The sequence below is a fragment of the Elaeis guineensis genome, chromosome 4 (genome assembly GCF_000442705.2).
Source record: "Elaeis guineensis isolate ETL-2024a chromosome 4, EG11, whole genome shotgun sequence".
Lineage (NCBI taxonomy): Eukaryota > Viridiplantae > Streptophyta > Magnoliopsida > Arecales > Arecaceae > Elaeis > Elaeis guineensis.
The window spans coordinates 9,033,011-9,059,295 of record NC_025996.2 but is presented as its reverse complement, the minus strand read 5'-3'; the positions used below and the strand labels follow the sequence as shown (position 1 = coordinate 9,059,295).

Below are 26,285 nucleotides of genomic sequence, written 5' to 3'. Positions count from 1 at the left end.
TTTAATATCGCATGATCTTTAAATTATACATATTTATTCATGCAAAATTTTTGAATAAAATTATTCTTGTATTTTTGAAAAAGAGATGTAGAAAACTTGATTTGATATTATTATAAAAACTAGTATGATGATATATGAGAATTAATTAAAGAAAAATTCTCTAGTTTGACTATGATTCGGGTCTAGCCAACAGAACTGATCGTTGGCTACATATCAGAAATATATTTCTTTCGGACCTAGCTAGTTGGGACTAATCACTGACAAAGTTAGTTCTTTCGGATCTAGCCAATCAGGACTGATCGCTGGCACATGTTAATGTGTCACGTGCAATATTTTAGAACTAGTCTCTTGCCTTGTTATGGGGCGAATCATGCCTATGTGAATTAGAGTTTCTTTTGGATCTAATCAGTCAGAATTGATCACTGGCACATACTAATGCATCACGTATTTATTTTCAGGAGCTAGTCTCTTTCCGGCCTTGTCACGAGGTTGATCGTGACTGTGGTCATGAAAGATTGAGAGAGGACTTTTGGTTATTCACTGTTTTGCATGGCATGCTTTAGAGTAAATTATTTTGTTACTTATAATTATTTTATAACTGTTATATCGTTATAATCTTTTGAAAATTAGTTATGCTTGATCCTTCAGAGATATTGGTAACTTACTGAGCCCGTAAAGCTCACTTTCTCATTTCTATTTTTCTTTATATGGGGCTTGAAATTGATCAATGAGGAGCATAGGATTGTGTAAGGATAAAAAAGCTAGACCTTGCATATTCTTTAAGATTTTGCTCTAAGAAATATGCGGCCATCACGTGCCCAGTTTGGATGTTAGATTCGGAGCGTGATAATAACACACTACATTAATCTAAGTTGACTTTATATTTTCAAGCTCCAATTTGAATGCAACCCTACTTAATTTGGTTGCCCTTTTCCAATCCAAGCTTGGGCCTAGTTAACCTACATTGCATGTTGATGGTTCGACCAGAGCCAAAAGAGTCAGGTTTTGGATGAGCTCAGACTAAGTTGTATGTTTATCATTAAAAGAAAAAGGATGGATATAGATATTATGCATCATTCCATATAAAATTAATAGCTTGTATTTCTTGAAGGCAGATGGATTTATGAGTACAATGGTGGTTTCCTGTGGTCGTAAATTCTATATCCTGCCTTAGATTGCATCTCGGCAAGCATATCTACTCCATTTAAGGACATACATCTGGAGACCACTCAATGTCAATGGGCTTCTCTATCCTCGTGCTTTCAGCGGCAAGCAGAGCCAACCTGCTTCCAGACGGTTGGAGCTAAAAGGTGGTTGTATTTCCAATGACTTCCCATTTTTTTCCATTAATGTGATTTAGTATCCTTTCAACAAAAGAGATGGATAAATATACAACATTTTGACTTCAAACAATACATTGAACGTCTCCTACTTACCTCGATTTCATTCAACGCAAGGGGCTCCAAAAGGTGATACGCTTTCCGCATTATAATGGATAATTCCCGTGTCGTTTCAGTTTCAATTTTGACTCGGCCCTTCTTGTTCCTATCCAACTCATTACTGTCCTAATTGGTCCCAAAATTATGGTAAACATACTTGTCTCCGTATAGCTATATTTTCTTCAAAGGCACCTCCTCTCTCTCTCCTTCCTTGTGACAACCATCTTTCCTTTTTGCTTTCCTTCACTTACACATCCACCAACAACGCACACAGAGTGCAAAATAAAGATAAAAATAATTAAGAAACAACCTCTTATCCCATGAATAAATTATATTCATTAAGCATATATATCCAGCATATCGAGGATGGTCAGCTCATGCCAATTCAACGCAGCACCAATGGGTCCGAATAAACCCGCCTCCCGGATATCCCGCCCTGTAACCTTATTCCGTAAATACCGGTACCATGATATTGTTAATGCTATAAATAATAATATTATCTTTTAGTGTAATAATTATTGTATTGCTAGTATAGTAATTATGAGATTTATTAAAAGTTACATATTATAAGAGCGAAAGAGTTACCTCAGATTTCCAATAATAATTTTAGGAAAAAAAAAGGAAAGTGATATGAACTGGTGGGGATTTTTTTTTTTTTTTTTTGGATATAGGTAATGCATTGATTGTGCGTATATTTAGCAAGGTGGGGTGGGGAGAGGAGTAAGGGGTGAATAAAGAGGGCAACCGAAAACTCGCGGTTTCAGATTGGTAGGCCATGTATGCGATGTTCTCAGTGACGCGTGTCTAGAATAACGTCGCTATCCCGATTTCCTTTCCCCTTTTAGTTCCCCCAGAATTAGATTTATTCGGAATAGTATATATATATATATGCGATAAAACACCACCACCACCTTCTATTCCGCCTATTGTAACTCCACCTCTCCTCCACTTTGTTTCCATCTCCTCTTCTTCTCTGTGCTGATATTTCCTCGTCTCTTTCTTTGTCCCTGTTCTACGACGGAGGTGTGGAGTGGATGGAAGGTGGCTTGTTGCCTTCTGATCTCTATCAGCTTTACCAGCAGCAACAGCAGCAGATGATGATGAGCTGGTTTTCTTCTCCTCCACCGCCGACGGCGGTTACTCCGCCTTCCTATTCACCTGCTAATCTCCCTCACTCCATGGATCAATCCTTGACTAACCTGTTGGAGAAACAGAGGAACGAGACGGATCAGTACCTTCGCCTCCAGGCACGTTTGTTTCTTCATCTTTGAATCAAGTAGAAATTTGATCTTTGTGGTGAAAAGTTGGTGAAAGGTCGAATTTTTATTCGGTTTTGTTTTACTTCTGAAACAGAGCAACCAGTTCAGAGCCACGCTTTACCAGCAGAGGAAGCAGCACATGGCCTCGCTACTCCTGAGGCTGGAGTCGAAGGCTTCCCTCCTTCTGGGCCAGAAAGAAAGCGAATTGATGAATGCCCGGAAGCGTATAATGGAAGTGGAGGCACGTCTCAGGAGAGTAGAGGAGGAGAGAGAGACGTGGCAGAGGATCGCCAGGGAGAACGAGGCTATGGCCGTGTCTCTGAACCGTAGTCTAGAGAAAGTCCGCGAGCCCTGCCTCTCCTCCACCGGCGCCTCCTCGCCGGATGCGGACACCTCCGCGTCGTGCTCCGGCCACCCATTAGCGCTGAAGGAACCGAGGGAGGGGATGAGGATGGGTCTGTGCAAGTCCTGCGGGTCTCGTTATTCGCGAGTGCTGCTGCTCCCCTGCAGGCACCTGTGCGCGTGCGAGCTCTGCGACGCCGTCCTCGACTCCTGCCCCTTCTGTGGATCCGTAAAGGAAGGCAGCATTGAGGTCTTCTTGGTCTGAGCGAAAAAAGAAAACTAGAGGAAACTTGAACGCATACATAAAAAGAGTCATTTGAATAGAGAGGGACTGTGTGGATTAAACGATGACAAAATTTTGGTGACATCAATGGTTTCTTCTGGGACTCTTTTCATAAATCAAGAGTGAAGAAAAGGCTGGTCAATGGATCTGTGCTTCTTTTTATGTTAATTTTGGATGTTTTTTTTTTTTTAATGTAAAAGGGAAAAAAAAAAAAAAAAAAAAAAGGATATGGAGAATCCACAAGTTGGAGTACGAAACATTTCGTTCTGTGGGATTCTATCGTTGCCGCTTTCTTTTAATTTATTATTATATTGTACCATTTGCGATTGTTTGAGTTGTTGTTTCTTTGGCACTAGGTTTGAGGAGTTCGACGTGCGGGGTGTTGGATTTGAATGCGGCGAGAGGCAAGAGGCCGGAGAGAGAGAGAGAGAGAGGGGGGATTGAATGCTTTTCTGTACGGAAACGGAAACTTATGTTGCTTGGAATGGAGAGCAAGCACGAGATCTCCGTGGAAAAGCAGAAAACGTCGAGAACTTATCACAGAGTCCTTTTTTGTTTTAGCTTATCTGGGGAGGGAACCGGGGTAGTCCACCGACCAGGCCCGGGACGTTATGCAAGCAACATACTTTTCCTGTTTCTGTCGTATTCGCACGTGGGTGCTTCAAATCTGCACGCCAGTCTTGGACGTCGTTCGAGGTCGATCCGGATCGAATCTGCCCAGCCTAAGAAGCGAATAGATCGGCGGAGTCCCATTTAGGGTCTGGGCTGGAATTGGAATAGGAAAGAGATCGAGTTGAGTGGGTTTTTATTATTATTATTTTTTTTTTATTATTATTTTTTTTCCGGAGGGCGGGGAAGGGTGTAAAGTGTTGGGCTGAATAGGTTGGAGAAAAAAAAGATGATAGGATTGAAAGTCGCAAGATGGGATGGAATAAAGACGAGGGCAAGAAGTAAATTGATTATTATTATTTTTTTTTGATACAAAAAATTGATTATATTAATTTAGTATGAAAGCAGTTTAATAAATCAAAATATAAAAAATTTTGTAGAGTCTACGTACAAATTTTGTCCAACCTTCATAGCCAAATATCAGATTGCTTAGCAATAAAAGTGTTATCTTTATTTTCTTTGTTGCTGATGTGGTATGAATAAATATTGATGTGGTATTCCATTTATAGCCGATTTCTACTAATTTTTTAGTATGCCCTTTGTTTTGCATTAATCCCTGCACGCTACATAAGACTAGAGAGCCATATAAGTAAATTGGTGGTGCATAAGAATAAAATCCCCTTCATTCGATTCTGATCTCCTTGCCATAGGTTCGAGAGGTACTGGCGTAGTTTAAACCTATTTCCCAATTCTGAATATCAAATGATTTAAGTCAAATTTTATGGATATTATGCATATAATATAACATGATATTATATACAATAATATTTTGCTTGAGTTATGATTAGTTTGGAAAGAGGAAAATTGTCAAATTACTCCATAGATGGATCAGAGTTAATTAGGTCACAATTGCCATTCAAACTTGACCAAATGAGATCACATTTGAATCAAAAGTCAACCATTGATAAAGCCAGCTGCAATATGATAAAAGATATTTTAATATGAATATTTGTTAAATATTCTGTGAATTTACATCAAATAAATAGTTTCATAGTATGTTATATCTACTTATATTTAAATTTAAGAAACAAATACGTTGCTTGTGATGCCTCAATAGTCCGTGTTGTGCTGTCTTTCTATTTCTCTATCTTAATCACCTACTAAGGAGCCACCTCGATGGAGTACCGATGAAATCAATTGATCAATGGATTTTTTTTAAGAAGCGAATGGATTAATAAGATCCTATGGAATCTGAGCCATTGGCTGACATTTTTCATTAGAACGTGCACAATAATTGCTCATAATGACCGTCATATCATGGGATGTGTGCATTTCAAGTTCGTTATTAAATATCCCAAGTGGATTTTAAAAACACGAGTAACGGTTGACTATCTCCTCTTTAGATTAAAAAAAAATATTTTTTAATAAAAATTTTCTCCTTTATTTTGGATCATTCCCAAAACTTCAACTAACTTAAATATGAAAAATTTTCCACCAGCTAAACTCCAGCAACTAGATTTTTGATTATAATTGTGGAGTTTCTCTCCAGCTTATCTCTAAACCAACCTCCAACTCGATCATCTACCGACCTCACCCCAAAGTTTTGAGATGGATCGATCCTATTTTTTAATTATTTCTTTTATCTTTCATCTTGGATAGAGAAATGATTTGTTAAACTCAACAAAGTTCAAGATGGCGTACATGGACCTTGTGTGGTTGTTCAAAACTCGGGATTGACTAATTTCATATTAGACATTGAATTCCATCAGGCATACTCATAAAATTCTCATAATTATTGAAAAAAAAGGACTATTCTCTATTTTTTACTTGACGATGTTTACCAAATAGTTTCCTATGAAGGATTGCCCAATTATTTGAATTACTTATGATTTTTTTTTATTTAGTTATAAATTATTTACAATTAGTCCAAGAATTGCTTATAAGAATATGCTTGTAAAGCTATTATTCTTTTGTTGGTGGTGTTTGCTATTCGGGGTTTGTTTGGTTAATACAAAAACTTTTTTTTACTGAAATCATGTCTCGAGAAGTAATATTGGTATGTTTGGTTGATCATGAAAAATAACATATTTCATAGTGGTTTATATTTAGTTGAGTATCTATTTTTCTAATAAAATTATATAAAATATCTATTATATTTTTAATAAAAAAAAGACCTTATCTTATTCTATGTATTCTTTGATTGCTATAAGGGTGCTTTGACAAAAAAAAAAAAAAAGGAGAGATCCCAATTCCCAACATGTAGGAAAGCAAAAAAAAACTCATGTCTCATATGAATTTTTCTTTTTTATAAGATATAAAAATTTTATTCCTACAAAAATACCATTTTTCAATTTCCACTTTGAAAACTCTAACAACTAAGAGAGGCTCAGTCATTTTTTTCATTGACCACACTTTTCTCTCTTCTTTTCTTTGAACCAACGAGTCCTAATCGTTGCTACTGCCTCTAATACTCTTGTCTTAGATTAAATTTTTAATTATTTTTCCATCTTTTTGAAAACTTTGCTTTTCCAAATTTATTATGAACCTTCAACAAAATTTTCATATCTCGCTTTTTGAAAACTTGAATTGTTATTTTAAATTGATATTTTCTTGAATGTTGATCTAAATATTGAAATCCTCAAAGTGTAATGTTTTTTTTTATGATATTATTTTCACTTCTAAATGAGGGTACTTTATCTACAATATTACTTTTTAGATTAGTTTTTTCGTAAATAGCGACAATCTCGACTTAAAGAGTTTATTTCATGATGTTGTGGCCGTTCTAGATTATATCTAGTTCGCATCCATCATGTAAATTCCCATCATGTGCATTAAGAAAAAACGTTTGGCCCAACCCCGGTGGTTAGTTGAAAAGGAAAACTCTGTTGTCACAATCCATGCGTGGACTGGTGCTTCTTGTTGTAACCTCGTTATAATCTACCATGCACTCGTACATGGTAGGAAAGATCCTGGAGGGAGGCCCTTTGGAGGGGAAGTGAGGTACCTTACTAAAACATCAAAAATCTGGTCATTGTGCGTTCTCACCTTTGGAGGAGAAATAGGAATGGGTTAGTTCTAGGCCTGAAGTAAGCCCAATATTTAAATATCTGGCCGTCTAGGCCTCGATGTAGCCTGGGGTTTGGGGGTATCATGCTTGAGCCCAACCCGATTCAGCTATAAACTGGGTATCACAGGCTCGAGCCCAATCCGATTCTCACTGCTTATAGTCTGGGCCGGGCTCCGCATCAGGCTATTCTTAGGTCGGGCTTAGAAATCGGGCCTCCAAACCATCCAACGGTATTTTTATCTTGGACAAATTACTGTATGCAGCAGGTGCAAGTGAAGCAGGACAAATCCAAATCCCGGAGCAGAGTCGGGTATCGGTGAAATACAAGGGACCACGTGGCGTATTTCCACCGTGGGATTTGCGCGGTCCAACTGCACCTGATGCAGGCAATACGGAGGCCTTACCTTGCCGTTGGTGCCTCCCCCTCCGCACGGCAGAAGCCGCCGCCGAACGGTTAACGGAGACATTTCAGTAATGGACGGGTGCAGGCGCGAATTTGAAGGGGACAAGAAGCGGAATTATATCCGGAATAATACTGTCAAATCCGCTTCTTGCCTGCTATCCAAGAAACAAGAAAATCACTGGGGCATGCACCATAGTAGCGATTCTAGCTCGCACTACGATTCCCACCGCTATCCGGCTATCCCAACCCCAACCCAAAAGAATTCGCGCACTCCAATCCCACCCTCGCTTCCAGCCCTTCTTATTCCCAGTCCCCCGCCGCCTTCCCTCGTTCTCCTCCCTCTTCCCACAACCCGTATCCCGCCCCTAACCTCACCCCCTCCGCCCCCTCCTGTTCCCAATCCCATCCTCCTCAATTCCTTCCTCCCTTCCAATCCTACAATCCCTCTCACTTTCTGGCCGACCAATACTCATACAAGCCCTGTTTTGCTGCACCTCCCAATTCCAACCCCAATCCCTCCTATTCCTCCCCTTACCCTTTCTCGAAAACCCTCGAAGAATCCATCCTAGCGTTGGGTATTTCGATGAGGGTCGAGTAACTACTGCCGGGCTGTGACGAGCGATTCCTTAAGAAGAGGTCGGAGAGTGGGTTTCGATACGGCCGGGTCGGCATAGAAGACGACGGGCTCGGGGAGGGAGTTTACGCCTACGATGGCGGGAACGTGCAGCCGTAATGGTTCTCGTGGAATTGGGCCCGCGAGGTCTTCCTCCAGGGTCTTCTTGGTCGGGTTTTGATGACTATGGGAGGCCTTTGGGTTTGTATTCGGCGTAGGAGGAGGTGGTGGGAAGCACGGGCAGGATTGTGAGGGCGGTGACCAAGGCGGAGGACCAGCAGGATGTGGAAAACAGTGTGCAGAAGTTCCAGGTCAAGCTGTTGCCAGAAGGAGGGCAGAGCACTATGGATGTTCTTCGCCAGGTAATGTAAAAAAGAGTATAAAAACTCGAATTTGATCTCGCTACAACACCATACTTGACACTGTGGCTGCTGCGGTAAAGCAGGCTAGGCACGCAAGCTTGATTATTTTTCTTTTATTCGAGTATTTGCTAGCTATTTTACTTTTTAGCATGATATAATTTTTTTCTTCTGGAGCCAAAACTTTTTCTGCTAGGAAATTAGGCTGGCAAACAAGCAAGCTGTTCGCAAGCCAGCTTTTCGATGTCATAATCTCAAAACTGTCGGTTGCAAATTTTGTAATTCAGATGTAGAGACTATAAAAGTGAGCTATGGATAATAGAAAATGCATTGACTAACTGATAGCATGATGAATAACACATGTCCTGTTGTACTGTAATGTGAATAAAAAACTTTCCATTTTTCTCTATAATGTGCTTAAATTGTTTGTTCCATGTTTCTTGGTCTTTGGAATGTCATTTAGTCCCTTTAGTTTCTGTTTCCCTTTTAGTTGGTTTAATGTAATCATTCTATTAAATTCGAAAAGAATATACTTCATTATGCAAGCAAAGCGTGCATTTTTATATGAATTTGCAGATTTACTTTTTCAAACTAAATCCTAGCTTTTTAATCTTCTTCAATAACAGCTGAAAGGGATGCGGGGAAATGGTAGCATTACTAGAAGCAAGGGAACTTCAGGGCCTGGCATGCCATCTGATCAGCCGACCACAAGGAAGAAAGGTTTTGTTGACTGGATGAACTTTTTAAAGCCTACTAGTGAGGAGAAAGACCATTGGGTACGTCTCATGGCCTCTTCTTGATTATTTGGTTTTGTACTCTTAACTTTTGCTTTGGTCATATAAGAGGACTTGAAGTCTTACTAAAATAACGGGATTATTGCATGTTACTCCTTTTTAGAAAAAAAATATATTCTTTTCTATTTTCTATATTTGGTACAGTATATGTGCAATCAACATACTATAACATTAGGTAGCTAAAAACTGATAGAGTTTGCCATGATTTGTTGGCAGATCATCTGTAGATATAGCCATGTTATCATGCAATTATGTAGTATCCACCCCATTCTCCTACCCGTAAGGGTAGATGATCTTGTCCATATTTATTGATTCATTTTCCAATTTTCACTTTGTTATTTAATATGTGCTTGATTTTTTGCTTGGCATAAGAAAGATTACTTGAAAGAAATAAGTAATGTAAGAATAATGGTTCAAGAAGAAAAAATGTTGCTAATAATAAAAAGCAACGACCTTTTTGATTGTCAAATCAGGAAAGAGATATAGCTTATGGGCTAGGCAATTGCCTAGACAGCTTACTATAGAACTCGCTCAATCATCCTTTAGTTCACATGCCTTATGTAAATTGCTAGGTTTTGTATGATATCTATTATAGATATCTGAAATGGAAGCTCAGCTTATGCAGAGTTCACTGTTCTCTGTATGGACACTGGTATTAATTGTGGGAGCTTCTGCTCAGCCATTATTGATGTTTGTAGCTGTATCTGGTCAAATTTCTGTTCGAGCGATTGAGAAATTATTGATTGTTCTGATTGATTTGCTTGGAATTTGAGGAGTTATACCCTTCGGTGTCTAAGTCTTGGTTCACTACATCAAATTCAATCCTATTTGCATTGAATTCAGTTCCAAATGAATTGCATTCTTTTTTCTCTCTTGCATCTGTTTGTTGTTTACATTAGTTATTTCCTTCAATCTTTAATCTTCTGGTTCTGGATGAATTGTCCTCTTTTTTCTCCATTATGTGTGCTCATTGTTTTCATTTATTATTTCATTCAATCTTTAATGTCGCATTGAATTCAGTTCTAAATGACTGTGTTTTTTCCTCAATTGTGTCTCTTTATTATTTTCGTTAAATCTTTAATTTCTCCATTCTAGATGAATCGCAATCTTTTTTCTCCACCATGTCTCATCGTTGTTTTCATTTATTTGTTACATTCCATCTTTAATTTGTATTTCAAAGTTATACCTTAGTACAATTGGAATAAAACTAATATGCAATGGAAATTTGATTATTAATTTTTTTTATTTACTCTGATTTGATTATTGCAGCACCATTGCTGGAATTGTGGTGATATTTTCTGTGACAAGTGCATCCATGTAGAATTGTCCTCACTGCAGATGAGCATGCTCAGCCAGTACGAGTCTGTGACAGATGCATGGTATTCTCAATTTTTTTTTTTTTTATATTATCAGTTAATTATCCAGACTTATTATATTTTTGTAAATCAAATGAATATCTTTAGCTAAATGGTGGGAAGTGTTTTGACAGCTTCATTTTGGTGTTCGTTGGATCATATTTCTTATAACTACTTCATTCTGGGGGTCATTGCTTGGTGCAATGGTAAAAGGCTTGGGTTGACAAGTGTGGGTTCATGTCCTTGGCAGCCACTTTATGTTAAAATGAGTACCAAAATGTGGTGGTTTTGTTAACTTCCAGATGCCCTCAAGTTTGGAATGATATGCTTTAAGATCACCCAGTCGTTCTTATAGTTTATGCTGCAATTTTGATCCAATTGTTACTCTATGTTCTGTCTTTAACATTTATTTTCTGTGTGAATTTTTCGATTTTCACTTTGTTCTTTCAAGCTTTTATAAATTCTTGTCATAGGCATTAAAAAAATTCTAAGATGAACAAAAAGATGGTAGCAAACCCTGGCAAACCTGATCAGATGAGATGTTCATGTGCTATGAAAGTATTTGTTGGAATTTTTCTTCTTCTTCTTCTTTTTTTAAAAAAAAATTTTTGGCTGATATGTAAGGCTTTCTCTTCTCCTTTTCACAGGCACAAGTAACTCAAAGACTGAACGTTGCAAAGGAAACCATTAGCAGATCTTCTGGATTGTAAAGCCATGAAGATCTTGCTAGGAAACTTTAGGTGTGTCTGAAAATTGGAATTTCATCTAATCCTTGCTGAAATAATATTGGTTTTAGTCCATAATTTTGGTATGTCAAACTATCTTTGTTGTCTGACCTTGATGTCTTGCATAATGTAACTACATTTCTTTTGCACAAGCTTCCACTTTTCTTAAGTGGATGTTATTAGTAGCAGTCATGTAATATTAGCAATGTTGAACATCACCTCACCAAGTAAATTGTTTTTAAGCATTTGTCTGTGTCTGTCTTGTGTACTGAACTTTTAAAAGGCTTTTGGCAGTTGTTTTTGGTTCTTTCTGGACTAGATTCTCTAATTGGAGTAGACCACTCCTGTTCATTAATGACAAAACTTACCACAGATATAGACGTTTTAATGGCTGAAATTTGAGTTTTGCGGCTAGATATAGGAGCATGTGCTTGCCTGCCAAGTTACAACATTAGACAGCAGATTAAGCTTTATAACTATTTTGCATCACTTAATAATTTCGTTAAATTCAATATAGCAGCTCTTGTGCATCAGTAAAGATTTTTGAGGTGAATGCAATTCTAAGAACTAAGAAGTGATAGATAAATTGGTTGTCAGATATTTAGCTCCCTAGTCATGCTGGATCTTGAAATGTTGAGTAGTAAAGGAATAAATTGTAATGTTGTTTGATACTGCTGAAACAAGTGATGAAAATATTCACCTGACAGCAGTTTGAAAATGGTGAGGCATAATGCTACAATTTACTGCAAATTGGATCAGTTTTAAGTAGGATGACAACTTATTTCTTTTCTTGTGGTTATCTGAGAAGTTTAGTCAATATGTATCCAGAAGTTGCAACAGTCTGTCCTTTTATATTTTCAGAGACTTATATGTTAGAGATTGTGAGCAACTTAGGCTCAGCAAACACATAAAAAAATAAAGGTTGGAGACCAGTAAGCAAGCAGAGCTCTCTCTCTCTTCCCCCCCCACCCCACCCCTCCATCCCCACCCACATGATGTAGCACCATCGCCTCAATAGCCTTCCATTCTAGTTTGGTGTGAGGGCTTTTGCATTTGGTAGGACTAGTCTTGACATATGCAGGGCACAGGATTTTGTTTAAAAAAAATGTTTAAATGGCAGTCCTGATTGAACTTATCTTTTCTTCCACAGTGAAGATTAGAAAGGACTCTAATATCTATCTGATACCCATCATAGCATAAAAGGATAAATGAAATAATTTTTCCATATTTTTGCTTTTTGTCAAGTTTTTACCCTTGTCAGCACCCTTTTTTTTTCTCCCTATAAGCGCATGGAAACCCCGTCCCCCCACCCCACCCAAGGCTTCAGGCTTTGGGGCCAGCTGTGTGAAGTTGACCTCCAAGCCTTTCCCATTGGTTCTGGATGGAGTCCAACCAGGGCATTTCTCTTCTGCATATAGAATGGATTGGTGTTATAGAGGCAGACTTTAAGAGATAACCAAATAACGAAAAGGAAAGAAAATCAGAGTTCTATGTCAAGGTCCAATGCAAGTGCACAGTTGGATTCAGGGATGTGAGATCTGAGAAATAAGCTGAAGTGCCTGGAGGTATGGGAAATTGCTTTTCTGGAGTTGGGGTGCTTCTATTATATATTAGTAGATGTCACTTGTCTTTGGGACTGCAGAATTCTGGCTGTTATCTTGTTCTTTTAAAACTAGTGGTGTCTCATTCTATTTCTGTGTAAATACTAATCATGTTAAAAATCTTATGGGTCATATCATTACTTGAAAAGATTCAGAAAGGCTGAGTCCTTTCTTCTTGGATGGAAGCTGGAAACTGATGATTAGAGTTGCCATGATGGTGGTTATAATAATTCAGCTGATGAAAGAATCCGGTAGAGAGGTCTGAGGCATTCCTTTGGAGGCCGTTTCTCTTATCTGTTTTAACTGCATTCTCTTCCTTTTTTCTACAGTTTCATAATGCCAATGTTCCGATATCTCTGGACCTACACTGATTTTCTTGTACCAGCACTTCTGCTCTATTTGAAAAAGTGGTCTTTGCATACTTGTATGCTATGCGAGAGTGAATGTGGATGAGTTGATAAGTTGATGATGATTTTGCGAGATTAGCACTTCTGCAGAACTTGATAATATGGTTGCTGGCTACCATTTCCCATAGCTGAAAATCAGCTAAGACAGAGCAAACAGGCAGGATAGAGAACTCCATATATCCTGCAACTCTAGTATTCTGGGACAGCAACCCATATAGAAGGCATTTTCTGGCATCCCAAATATCTTGAAATTGTGGACCAATCAAGTCCTTCATTTCCTATCTCCATTCTGCAGTCATTTCCAAGCTGTTTGGGAGCAGAGATTATGACTTTTAGCATGTATTGAGCAGCTTTAATAGCCACATGTCTACCTTGCAGTGACATCTTGTTCTGGAGTCATCATGCTCAATTTTTGATTTTTCAGTCTGACTAGACTACCAAACAAGTGTTTTCTTTCAAATAACAAGCTTTTTTGTAATCCACCTTAAATTATAGTAGCTTATAAGGTTCTGAACCTCCAGTGTTTGGCAACCCATAAATTTGAGGATGCCAAAGTAACATCACTCCTGTGCTATTATCTTTTAGCTAATTTGTTGCTTTTGACAGGATTAGCTGGACAAAAGTCATGAGGCATCAGCAGGTATGTACCCCTAATTTTTGCTGGTTATCTTATGTGTTTCACATTACCTTATCCACTCCATACTTGACCCTTCTTGGTCATCCTTACTTTCAAAGGTTCAAACTTCAAAGTCATCTGATGGGTCCGGAAGGAGGATGAGGGAAGTTGCATGCCCCGCGTGCACTGTTATTCTGCAGGTCTGTATGTACATCTGAATGCCAAGATTGGTGCTAGCTTTTGCACGACACCCCCCCCCCCCCCCCCCAACCAACCTCATGTTACAGTTTCAAGTCTCTGCATCTGGTTCTGAAACAATAGAATGTGGAGTCTGCCAAAATCCCTTCCTCGTCAGTTTCCGTTGAGATGCTGACCACATCATATCATGGTGGTTCATCATACTTACAAATGATAGTTATGGATTTTGTATTTGCACATAATAGATTTTTACAGTTTTATGTTTTCTTTGAGGTTCTATATTTGTATGACAGGGTCTTGATGATGATATGGGTTTGGTATCCATGAATTTTATGAACGACCATGATATTTGTATATAGGTAGTTTCAGATGAAGCAGGGGCAAGACTAGAAACTTTAGATTATTGTATATGTTCCTTTTCTGGTGACCATAGAAATGATATGGAAATTGATTTCTCATAATCAAGGAATAGCATTGATTCTTTTTGCTCCAGAAAGTAGCATTTGTCTTCCTGTATGCGATTGATACAGAAAACTAGAGGTTTTTTTTTTTCTAGAAAAAGAAAATATAAAAATTGGGAGGAATTGCAGGTAAAATTTCATTAGAGCTATAATGTTGCATACTAAAGACAGAATTTGATCATGGCAGGACCATCCTCTTGGGAAACATGGCAAGCATAAGTAGCAGCTGTGCCAGGTGATTTTCTGACTGCATTCATTATGTGAAATTACATCAGTCATTATGAATATCTATTTTAAAATTTATGATATGCAATATCGTGTTGATTGATGTGAATGCGAGACTAGAATTTTAAACAGTTGCTCTGTTCTCTTTTTTGCTGTCACAGGAGATCTTTCTTGATGTTTCACGTTCGAGCATGAGAGGTATAAATGACTTCGGTCCACCAGGTGTCCAACTCTGAAAAAGTGGCGCTTTCACAACTATTCTCAAAAATTAGGGGGAAAAAATGGTAAGCATAAGAAGCTTAGATTCAGTTGAATAGTTTTCGATGATCCCATTCAGTTAGATATAGGTAATATGCAATGCAATCGTCATCTATAGATTGTCGAAAATAACTCAGCACTCAGGCTCCCTCAAAAAACTGTTTTAAGGCTAACAAAAATGATCTGCGGATTATCATATAGATTGTTAAACTGTATCTTTCTGAGATATAGTATGCGGAAATTCATATTTTTAAATCAAGCCTGAATATACTCTGAAATTTGATTGGACACAAGATTCACAGCCACCTAGCATTCTGGCTCGGCGATCCATGACCAGATTTAGTCATTGGTATACAACTACATGAAATCTATGCATTTTGCTCTGCCTAGGATTAAAAAATAAAAACTAGTATTAATATAACCCAACCAACACCACCCCTGGCGCAACAATTTAGGGTGCGTTTGGTTAGCCATTAGCCATTAAAAAAAAATATATTTTTTTTATTTTTTAATTTTTAAAAAATAAAAAATAATGTTTAGTAATATCATAAAAAATAAAAAATCAAAATTAAAATAATTATTTTATATGTAAAGTAAAAATTTTTTATTTTTTAAAATTTATTTTTTTATTTTTTTTATTTTTTCACATCTAAAACGTCAAATCAAAAAGTAAGGAATTTGAATCTTTTTCTCTGGTTGAATTTTTTTATTTTTTTTAAATATTTTTTCTCTCTTCTCGAACTCTTCTCTTTTATCGAGCTTTTCATCTGTCATTTTTAAATATTATTTTTTACTTTATAGTAATGTAGTCATTAAATATATATTTTTTAATTTTTATTTAATAATAAAAAATTAAAAAAATAAAAAATAATTTTTAAAAATTAAAAATTAAAAATTAAAAAATGTAACCAAACACATCCTTAGTTGTATCAGATGGGAGGAGTGGTATTTACCTTCTGATAGTACGCACCTCTCCCTCTCACGCACAGTAGGGCACATGCATGCATTCACTCATGCACACGTGTAAAGGACAATGGGCTGCATTCAATGAGGTGCTTCCTAGAGTATGGATCCAACCACCCTTGTTTAGTTATTTATGTGCTTCTTACTTATATCATCTTTTGTGGTGCGTCCCGCAAAGGACCAGCCATCTCTCTTCATAAAAAGACTTATTTTTCTCAAGCTTATCTCGCAAAGGCACAATTGGATCACCATCGAAAGAATGTTTCTGCTTTGCATTCCTATATGTTAAACTTCTGATCATGGATTCAATCCCAATAATCCATCCAATGCCCGTTGCTGGTTGCATCAACCAGTAGAGACACACGGCTATGAACCGATCTTTCTAAGGCTGAGCTAACAGTGAGTTTTTGATGGGACAGACAGAATATGATCCGATCAGTTGATTCATGTTCGATCTATCATAAATAGATTTAAATTTAAATTAAATAGATTTAAATCATAAATAGATTGATCCGTTTAATTCATTTAATATTTTAGTCGGATTTAGATTTTAGATATTTGATTTATTTAACTCATTTAATATTTAGATCAGATTGAATCAAATAATCTGTTTAACTTATTTAATATTTTTAATTTATTTAAGATATATTTAATTTATTTAAAATTTATTTAATCTGTTTCTAATTTATTTAATCCGATCTATCTAATATATTTAATCTGTTTAATCTATTTAATTTAATTTGATATGTTCAATAAATAAATTAAATGGATCATATCGAATTGTCTGTTTAATAAACATGTCAGATTTAGATATAAATTTTTAATTTATTTAATAAATATATCATATTTGAGTTGATGATTTTTTAATCTGATTGGTATTGATTTGATCCGAATGCAGTCCAATCTAATCTAATTGCTATCTCTAGTTTTTGAAAATTACAATAGGTTGGGGGTTCACCAGACTATTACTATTGCGTTGAGATGATTGGCGGAAGAAGGATGAGAATTATTAGTTCGATCAATTAAGTAGATGTCCTGTAGTGGGGTGCCCTCAAATTTATACCCGAATCCTCTCAAGAATCCAGAAGATACATCACTTAAAGAGAGGCAGCTAGCAATCTCTGCTAGAATCTCACAACGCAGCCAAGACTAGGGCCATTAGGTGCTATAATGGGCAAGAACATAGTAGCTTTCTTTTGAGCGAAGACCAAATGCTCATTAAATGTCACTTATGGATTAAACTCACCAGCAATGGGCATGTGGGATGCATGTCAAAGGCAAGGCGAAATCCAAAGCTATAAAAAGAGCTTATTGCATCCTTTTTTTCCCAGCTCCATGAGGCAGCCAAGACTAGGGCCATTGGGTGCTACAATACAATGGGCAAGAACATAGTAGCTTTCTTTTGAGGGAAGATCAAATGCTCATTAAATGTCACTTATGGATTAAACTCACCAGCAATGGGCATGTGGGATGCATGTGAAAGGTAAGGCGAAATCCAAGGCTATAAAAAGAGCTTATTGCACCCCTTTTTTCCCCAGCTCCATGAAGCAGCTAAGACTAGGGCCATTAGGTGCTACAATGGGCAAGAACATAGTAGCTTTCTTTTGAGGGAAGACCAAATGCTCATTAAATGTCACTTATGGATTAAACTCACCAGCAATGGGCATGTGGGATGCATGTGAAAGGCAGGCGAAATCCAAAGCTATAAAAAGAGCTTATTGCACCTCTTTTTTCCCCAGCTCCATGTATGGATGTCTCGCCTCATGAGAGGCCATTGCCACCCATATAACCCCCCTAAGTTTAGCATAGTGCAGACTTTTCAGTGTCCGAATGAAATCTTACACGTAAATAGCTGTGGGTGGGCATGGGAGTCCTCGACAAGATATGTCCTTCAATGAAGTGGTGAGAGGGAGGTTTTTTTTTTTTTTTGATAGAAGAGAGGGAGGCTTTAGAGTCCTATCATGGGCTAGCCGACCATATGCTTCGATTTATTAAGTAGATGAAAAATGAAAGGAAAAGGAAAAACACACAAAGTAGAATTTGCATGATTAAGATAGAAAGTTGTCGGCAAAAGCAATAACTAGGCTCCATAGACAAGCAGTGGATAAATTAATTGCACGAGAGGCCGAGCAACGACGAAGTCAAAGTCACGGACATACCCGCAAATACGCTGACAAATTTTAAAGTAAATATTGTAAAATAAATTCTAACTCGTTGGATATGATTTATAAAATATATCAAAATTACATCACCAAGTTTCTTAAGATAGCGATGTTACAACAATAACCCCAAAAAATAAGTTATGGTATCTACATGGCATGGAGTAGGACTGCTTAGTGTTGGCATATATAATGCTTTTAATTTCCTTTCGGGAAAAAAAAATCATAATAATTTGAAAAATCAAAATAAAAATAATTTATTAAAAATTAAATAAAATATATAATTTATATAATAATAGTAAAGCGATATACGGATAATAGGGATAGCATTCTGTATCGATATGAAAGATTATAGGATAATCTTTTGCAACACCACGTGTCAAATTTTATTTTTTTATTTTTTATATTTTTTAAATAAAAAATATAAATATAAATAGTATGATAAAAAAATAAAAAATATTTTAAATTATTATAACTCAGTTTTATTCTAAAAAGGAGAACAAAATAAGAAGTAGATAGAGTTGCGGCCGTCAAAAATTAGAACTCTTTGTCCTTCTCCTATCCCGTCGCCAACGTTGCCTCCGAAGCTTGTATTTTTTATTTATTTTTTTTTTTAAATTAAATCTTGGTGATGCCGAACATGGTGGAAAAGATGGAGAAAATTAGTTTGGAAGGTCATCTTTGAAAAGAAGAACTTTTAGAAACCCTTTGAATCTTATCATAGAATTAACTGATAAGAATAATTTTTAATGTAAAATATTATCATTATTACCATCTATATCTATATAATAATAATAAAATGATATACAGATATTAGGGGTGGCATTCTATATTAACACAATAGATTATAGGATAATCTCCTGTAGTGTCACGTATCAAGTTTTATTTTTTTATTTTTATATTTTTAAATAAAAAAAATACAAATAGTATGATAAAAAAATAAAAGATATTTTAAATTATTATCTATCTATATCTATATATGTAATAATAGTAAAGCGATATACAGGTATTAGGAGTAGCATTCCATGTTGACACATAAAATTATAAGGTAATTTTTCGCAATGCCACATATCAAGTTTTATTTTTTTATTTTTTATATTTTTTAAATAAATAAAAAATATAAATGATATGATAAAAAAATCTATATAATAATAGTAAAGGGATACATGGATATTAGGCATGATATTCCGTATTGATATGCAAGATTATAGAATAATTACCTGCAATGTCATGTATCAAGTTTTATTTTTTTATTTTTTAAATAAAAAATATAAATATATATAGTATGATAAAAAAATAAAAAATATTTTAAATTATTATAATTCAGTTTTATTCTAAAAAAGAGAAAAAATAAGAAGCAGGTAGAGTCGCAGTCGTCAAAAGTCAGAATTCTTTGCCTTCCTCCTATCCTACCGCCAATGCGGCCTCCGAAGCTTGTGTTCTCTATCTACCCTCATCAAAAAATTGAATCTTGATGATGCTGACCATGGTGGAAAGGCAGAGGAGATTTCTCAGAAGCAAATGAAACAATCATCTGGACTTGACTCCATGGTATCCGAGTTTCTATCAGAAGATGCCGATGACATTATTAAAAAAATGAAGAAGATGTGGCTCATCCCTAATGTAGTTGTCGTGCTTGATGGACTCTGCAAAGATAGATTGGTTCAAGAAGCAATGAAGCTATTTGGGTTAATATGTGAGAAGAAAATAATTTCTGAGATTGTGATTTGCACGATGGTTATGAAAGGTTTCTGCAAAACAGCAAAGTTTGATGATGCAAAAAAGATTTTCAGAAAAGATGCAAAAAAAAGATATATCGAATGCTTTTAGCTACGTGATTCTGATTCAGGGCTTGTGCAAAGGGAAAGATTGGAGGATTCTGTTCAGTATTACATGGAAATGTTGGATGTCGGATATTTATCAAATATAGAAATTTTCACTAATTTGAGAGGCTATCTTTAGAAAGAAGAACTCTCAGAGATTTTTTTGATCTCATCGTGGATTAATTGATGAAAATAATTTTTAATATAAAATATTAATATTTTTATTAATTAAATTTTCATAACATGTGGGTTGAGTGCTAGTTTATATTACATAAAAATAGAAAACAACCGTGAATCAAAAGAAAGCATGAAAACAAACGAAAGCTAAATTTAAGCGAGCCTTTCGCTGGAGCCCAAACATGAAGGTTTCCTTTTCTGGTATTTGAGAAAAAGGAGGGGTCATTTGTTGAGAAGATAAGACAATGTTTGAGTTGTTTCTTCCGGGGGGGGAGGGGGCGGGGGGTGTGGAGGGGAGGGGGAAGAATAGAGAATCAAACGGATCAGAAGGGAAGACAGAGATATACGGAGACTAATCCAACGTATCCAAACTACCGGAACCTATTACGTGGGAGATCTACGGCATGTTTTTTTTAAAAAAATAAATATTGGAAGCCGTGAACCATGTGATATTCACAAAGATATGAGTTTATTAGTTAAATTATATATGTGTGTTAGATCACCAATTTTTTTTTCTTGACCAATATTTTTTTTGTATGGGAATTTAGAGATTCTAATCTTTCTTTATTAGATTAATAATCAGTAGAATACATATTAAATTGGAAAAAGTAGAATCCATATTAAATTCGGTGACTATATTTCTAAATAAGTAAAATCAATATTAAATTGAATAAATCAATATTCATATTAAATTAAGATATTTTTTTTTTAGCTTCAATGGCTAATGTTAACTTAATAAAAATCAGCAATTATGATTTTATGTTGACAAAAATTATATGGTATGATATGCGCGTGCGCACACACACACAAATGTACATATATGAGTAGGGTTAATATGTGAGTATCTACATAACAATCCAAATATTTAAAGCAATTTGAACGGATGATTGGGAGCCCGGTATGATAATCCAAGCTATTGGATGTTTATTATTTTCAAACTACTTATTATTAAAAAATTATATGATTTGAAAATTCTTAATTTTTGTAAGTCCATACATTTAGCGATCAAAAATAGGCAAATAATGTAAACAATACATATCTACTAGATGAATGGATTAGAAATTTTTAAATTATGTGATTTTTTTTATATTAAATAGTTTAAAAATAGTACAACAATCCAACAGCCAATCAAGAATCTTATTTGGCCTTTTGCGTGAATATCCACATAGTAGCTACTCTACATACATACATACATATGTATGTATGGTATTGGTATACACACGTGTATACATGTAACTGTTTAACCAATAGTTCTTCTCTTTTCTTCTTTTTTTTTTTTTCTTCGGAGGTAGTATTTAACCAATAGTTGTTATTTTCTATCTGCAGTGCGCATCTTTGAATTTGTAAGCATGGTGCAAAATCTTCTCGTTCGACTCTACAACGAAACTCTTAACCATCACAAAATATTAATCTAGTCGTGCTCGGGTATATCTCTGTAACATAGTGTTTCTTATTTGCGCCATCAAATCGAAAGATTATTGAATTCATCTTTCAAAGTATGCTGGAATTTAAAAAAAGAAAGAAGGAAAAAAAAAAAAAGCTCTCCATCTACTCTCAAAATTTTACCTTGTAATGGGTCGGAACCCAAGCGAAAAGCTATTTTTCTACTCGCAACTGGAATATATACTCCTTATTTTCAACATTATATCCACTCTCCTAATCAAAAAAAACTGTGAAGCAACCTTAGCAACGCAAATGATCCGTTTGGTATATGATGGACTCACACCCCATGAAAACCCTTGGTTAAAAGTTCTGGCGCGTATCGTTTCAAGCATTAACTCCCGGAAAGAATTGGACATGTTGGGACCCACGGCTATTACCCCCATCCAGATCGATCAGTTCTCCCCATTCTTTTATTACCCCTGTTGCAAGCTTGGCCCAACTGCATTGATCCAAGCATAAATGGGAAGCCTGTTCTCTCCAATCCCTTCAGCAAACAAAGCAGTCCCAGGAAGTGCAGCATCCAGGAGAGACAAAAGGGAAAAAATGCAGCTCACCTCTTCAAGAGCTTCTCATTTGGCCCTGCCCATTCTTATCCATCTCTCCCAACTTCTCCTAACACTATCCCAGAGTACCAACCAAACCACCCCTTTGGTGCCCGCTGTGATTGTGTTTGGAGACTCCATTGTCGACCCGGGAAACAACAATGCCATCAAGACCGTCGTCAAGTGCAACTTCCCACCCTACGGCGTGGACTTCATTGGCCACAAGCCCACTGGAAGGTTCAGCAATGGAAAGATACCAACTGATTTCATCGGTACGTAGAGCTATAGACGTTTGTAACCATGTACGTGCTCATTTTTATTTACCGCTAAGCTTAATTAACACGAGAACATCTTCTTTATCAAAAAAAAAAAAGAAATCTTACATCTTGCTCCATCCTTCTATAAAATTTTCTTATGAAGCATCATATGTCAAATCATTAACGACAAGCTGGTAATATTGGCATTTATCATCATGGTGGACTCCAAACATGACTGAAAAGACTCGCAGTGTAATGCTGAGCCAAGTTGACAATAAAAATAAAAAACAAACGCGCATCTATGCACTGCACCCTCTTTAATTTGATTTCTTTTTCAGCTTCTAAACTTGGAGTCAAGGAGCTGCTGCCGGCTTATCTTGGCACCACCTTGGGACCAGAAGACCTTCTCACCGGTGTTAGCTTTGCTTCGGGTGGGACGGGATTTGACCCCCTCACATCCAGAGTAGCGGTATTAACCTTTTCCACATTTTATTTTTCAACTACTATGCTGTATATCCTTTCATATGTATACACACATTGATATATCTATATTCTTCTAAAGAGCTCAATGTTTGTTAATTTTGTTCTTCTTCTTCTTGTTTTTTTTTTTTTTGTTTTTTGTTTTTTTTAAATACGGTTGATTTCAGTCAGTGCTTTCAATGGCGGAGCAGTTAGAGCTGTTCCAAGAATACAAGGAGAAGGTGAGAGCCATTGCAGGGGCGAAGAGAGCAGATGAGATTTTGTCCAAGGCTCTCTACCTGGTGTGTGCGGGGAGTGATGATATTGCCAACACGTATTTTACCACACCTTTTAGGAGGACACATTATGATATTTCTTCGTACTCCAATTTACTGCTGCACTCAGCTTCCAATTTTCTTCAGGTAAAGTTTACTAATATTTGTTCCCATTCATTTTATTTTAAAAATAAAATATGCAACTTAAGGCTCTCAATGATGAAAGGAAATTCTATATTTTTTGTTATTTTCTTGAGATTTTGTGCAGAAAAAGAAAAGAATTTGAAAAGGTTTATAAAGTTGGCTGATTTATGCAAAGTGAGAGAAGGTAATTGTGATTATAATTTTCACGATATTATTATCAGGATGAAGACGCCATTAGTTTATGATCAGTATGTCTTGATAAATTAATGTATTTATTTGTCTGAAAGGTTTCGGTCATTTTTATTAAAATCACATACTTCCTCCAGCTCTCCAAAATTAACAAGAATGATTTCTTCCTATCCGGCGAAATCTACTACCGTATTTTATTTTGGAAATCTGCCACCTCCGAGATTTGGACTGAGTTGAGAGAAGCTAACAGGTGTACATGCTGCTCATGTCATGAGTTGGCTTAGATATTTGAATCGGGTTCCAAGCACGTCAAATTTTAATTAGTGAAATGCGAAAGTTTCTAACTTGTCAGCTGGTTCATTTATATCTAATTCCAGCCTTGTCTACCTTAGACTTTATTTTGGAACTTATACCTTTTTGGAGTCTAAACCTCTCCAGGGTTATGTTCCAAAGTCAAGTCGATCTATGGTTGGATCCAAACATATCCACTCCATCATTCTCTCATGTACGGCGTCGATGACACTTGGCATGCACCCTATGGAGTTGAGATGCTCTATGGTACATATTTTGCACATGTAGGCTATGCATCTCGGAAGTGGATCGGACAATTGCCGTCCATCTTTCGATTTATCATGGCACGCTAGTATGTTAGGCAACAGCCGTCGATTTTTCAAGATGAACAATAAGCCGTCAATCCAAACATATATGTCCAGCCCTTCGTGGTGCAAAACACGTATCACATTGGATCCAGACTTGGCTCTACCCATGGTCAAATTGAATTTAAGGGACTTTGATGTGGGTAGTTGGAGTAGCACATGGTGGGGCTTATGATGCCTTGCCTTCCTGCTGGCTGCTGCGCGTGCAGTGGGCTAGCTGGTGCCCTTTTAAATTGTGTTCCACCACGCATTGGTTCCGTGCATGCTGGGGAGTAGTGTAGCTAAGTACCAAGCGATTTGTGATCATTTAAGGAGCTCTGCCCGCTACCTCGTTCACAATGCTGGGTTCATTAAAATTTATGTACGGCCATAGTTGGGTTAGGTTGAGCATTAAAGTCTACCCAAGCTCAACACCTGTATGCTCTAATCCAGCTGAACCTCATTTTTGGTCATTTTTTTCTAAACCGATCTCTTCATGCATCAAGTCTTGGTTTAAGATAATATTGTGTTGGATCGGATTAAATAAATTAGATAGGATTGTGTAGATAATTTGATATTGAAGAAAAGTTCTGGATATTTTTCTTAATATGAATATTATAGCTCAAAGACATAGTCGTATAATATATATTAATGGTTTGAATATGAATATGGGTTAATTTGTTTACTGGGTAGAAGAAGATTAAATTAGGTTTGAGTTCGAGTTGTATGTTAGTCCAACTCCAGCCAAAGCCAATTTGGGATTGGATTTGAAATTTTGAATGCAATCCTAATCCAAGTTCACCGGACATCTATCCAAAGAATGAGTTGGACTGCTTTAGGTTGAATCCAACCTAAGATGCACGCCATAATTTAACAATGAAGTGGATCATATTAAGTTTCAATAAGTCCATAATCCCATTATTGTGACTTTCTTGTGAAACTATTATGGTCAATGTAAAGGTTTTTATAATAGATATTTATTGAAATTTGTTGACCTGAAAATATTCAAGAATGAAATAACAATTATTATTATTATAACATTTGTTACTTGTTATTTCCAATGCTAGGAACTCATCCACCTTGGAGCACGAAAGATTGGCGTTGCGGGTATCCCTCCAATAGGGTGCGTACCATCACAAAGGACTCTATCCGGAGGGATTTTAAGACATTGTGCACCTGGTCATAACCAAATGGCAGAACTTTTCAATTCAGGGCTAACCAAGGAGATCCGAAGGCTTGGTGACAAGCATCGAGTAAAAGTGGTCTATATCGACATCTATACTATTTTACTTGACATGATTCAGCGTCCTAACAACTATGGTAAGCAATAGGCATTGCAATATCCTCTTCGCATTAAAAAATTCTTGTGTATAATTTTATGCATGCTCCAATGTGGATGACATACAGTGTAAAATATACGTCAACTGACTCATGGAATTTTCTGTAGGATTTGAGGTTTCGACAAAAGGCTGTTGTGGTACGGGAGATTTGGAGGTTTCAGTATTATGTAATGGATTGACCTCAACCATCTGCACAGATGTTTCTCAATATGTGTTCTGGGATAGCTACCATCCAACTGAGAGAGCATATAAGGTCCTTGTGGATTGGCTTTACCAAAATTATATTAGTTACTTAGTCTAAGAAGCAAATATGTCCATAGGATATTATTTCAGTTGGGAGAGTGATGAAGGACTTATTTTTTGAGAGATGATGTGGGACTTGTATGTCTCAGCATGTATTGGTTCTTCCCTTGTCATGCAGACATGCTTTGTTTTGTGGCAGTTGTTTGATGCATACACCTGCGGTCTCTTGCAAGTAATACAAAGAAGGCACTCGAACAGCACAACCATCCAAGTCAATTGAACTTTCTTTGTCTGTTTTTGCCCAAAAAAAACTGAACTATATTGTGGCAACTTCATCCTTAGTAACTTAATTTCCTATCAAATTATATATATTTTTACCTTTCTTCTTCCAATAACTTCAAGAGTTAAGCCAAGACCAAAACATGAAGTATGTACATCAAGGCTATAATAATCAGCAGAAATATTATGTTCAAAAGATTAGTCCTTGTGGATCAATATGCGGCAACGAAGTTCCAACGGCCCAGCTGCATCAACAACGTGGCACTAACATCACCATGTAGGATCGTTCCTCTGTTGCCATGGTAGGACCATGACTTAGTTTTTGCTAGGAATACATCTCCAT

The 26,285-nt window shown here is 36.5% G+C and overlaps 3 protein-coding genes across 4 annotated transcripts; all 3 read left to right on the top strand.

Annotated features, from left to right (window-relative positions):
* The first annotated feature begins 2,345 nt into the window (after positions 1 to 2,345).
* Positions 2,346 to 3,597, top strand: LOC105044028 (BOI-related E3 ubiquitin-protein ligase 1). Its single transcript, XM_019849918.3, has 2 exons — positions 2,346 to 2,686; positions 2,793 to 3,597. The coding sequence occupies exons 1-2, from the start codon at positions 2,474 to 2,476 to the stop codon at positions 3,303 to 3,305; spliced, it is 726 nt and encodes a 241-aa protein (XP_019705477.2). The 5' UTR covers positions 2,346 to 2,473; the 3' UTR covers positions 3,306 to 3,597.
* Positions 3,598 to 7,463: 3,866 nt separating this feature from the next.
* On the top strand, positions 7,464 to 15,269 carry LOC105044029 (protein FREE1). Of its 2 annotated transcripts, none has more exons than XM_029264222.2 (7): positions 7,464 to 8,377; positions 9,001 to 9,150; positions 10,438 to 10,547; positions 13,863 to 13,896; positions 13,992 to 14,072; positions 14,719 to 14,766; positions 14,918 to 15,269. In XM_029264222.2, the coding sequence occupies exons 1-6, from the start codon at positions 8,360 to 8,362 to the stop codon at positions 14,752 to 14,754; spliced, it is 429 nt and encodes a 142-aa protein (XP_029120055.1). In that variant the 5' UTR covers positions 7,464 to 8,359; the 3' UTR covers positions 14,755 to 14,766; positions 14,918 to 15,269. The 2 variants fall into 2 exon arrangements, with proteins under 2 accessions (XP_029120055.1, XP_073111567.1); XM_073255466.1 differs by lacking the exon at positions 7,464 to 8,377 and adding an exon at positions 8,401 to 8,678.
* A 5,721-nt stretch (positions 15,270 to 20,990) lies between these two features.
* LOC105044030 (GDSL esterase/lipase EXL3) lies at positions 20,991 to 25,876 on the top strand. The gene is made up of 5 exons (XM_010921804.4): positions 20,991 to 22,393; positions 22,717 to 22,847; positions 23,026 to 23,259; positions 25,148 to 25,400; positions 25,528 to 25,876. The coding sequence occupies exons 1-5, from the start codon at positions 22,039 to 22,041 to the stop codon at positions 25,719 to 25,721; spliced, it is 1,167 nt and encodes a 388-aa protein (XP_010920106.1). The 5' UTR covers positions 20,991 to 22,038; the 3' UTR covers positions 25,722 to 25,876.
* The last annotated feature ends 409 nt before the right edge of the window (positions 25,877 to 26,285 follow it).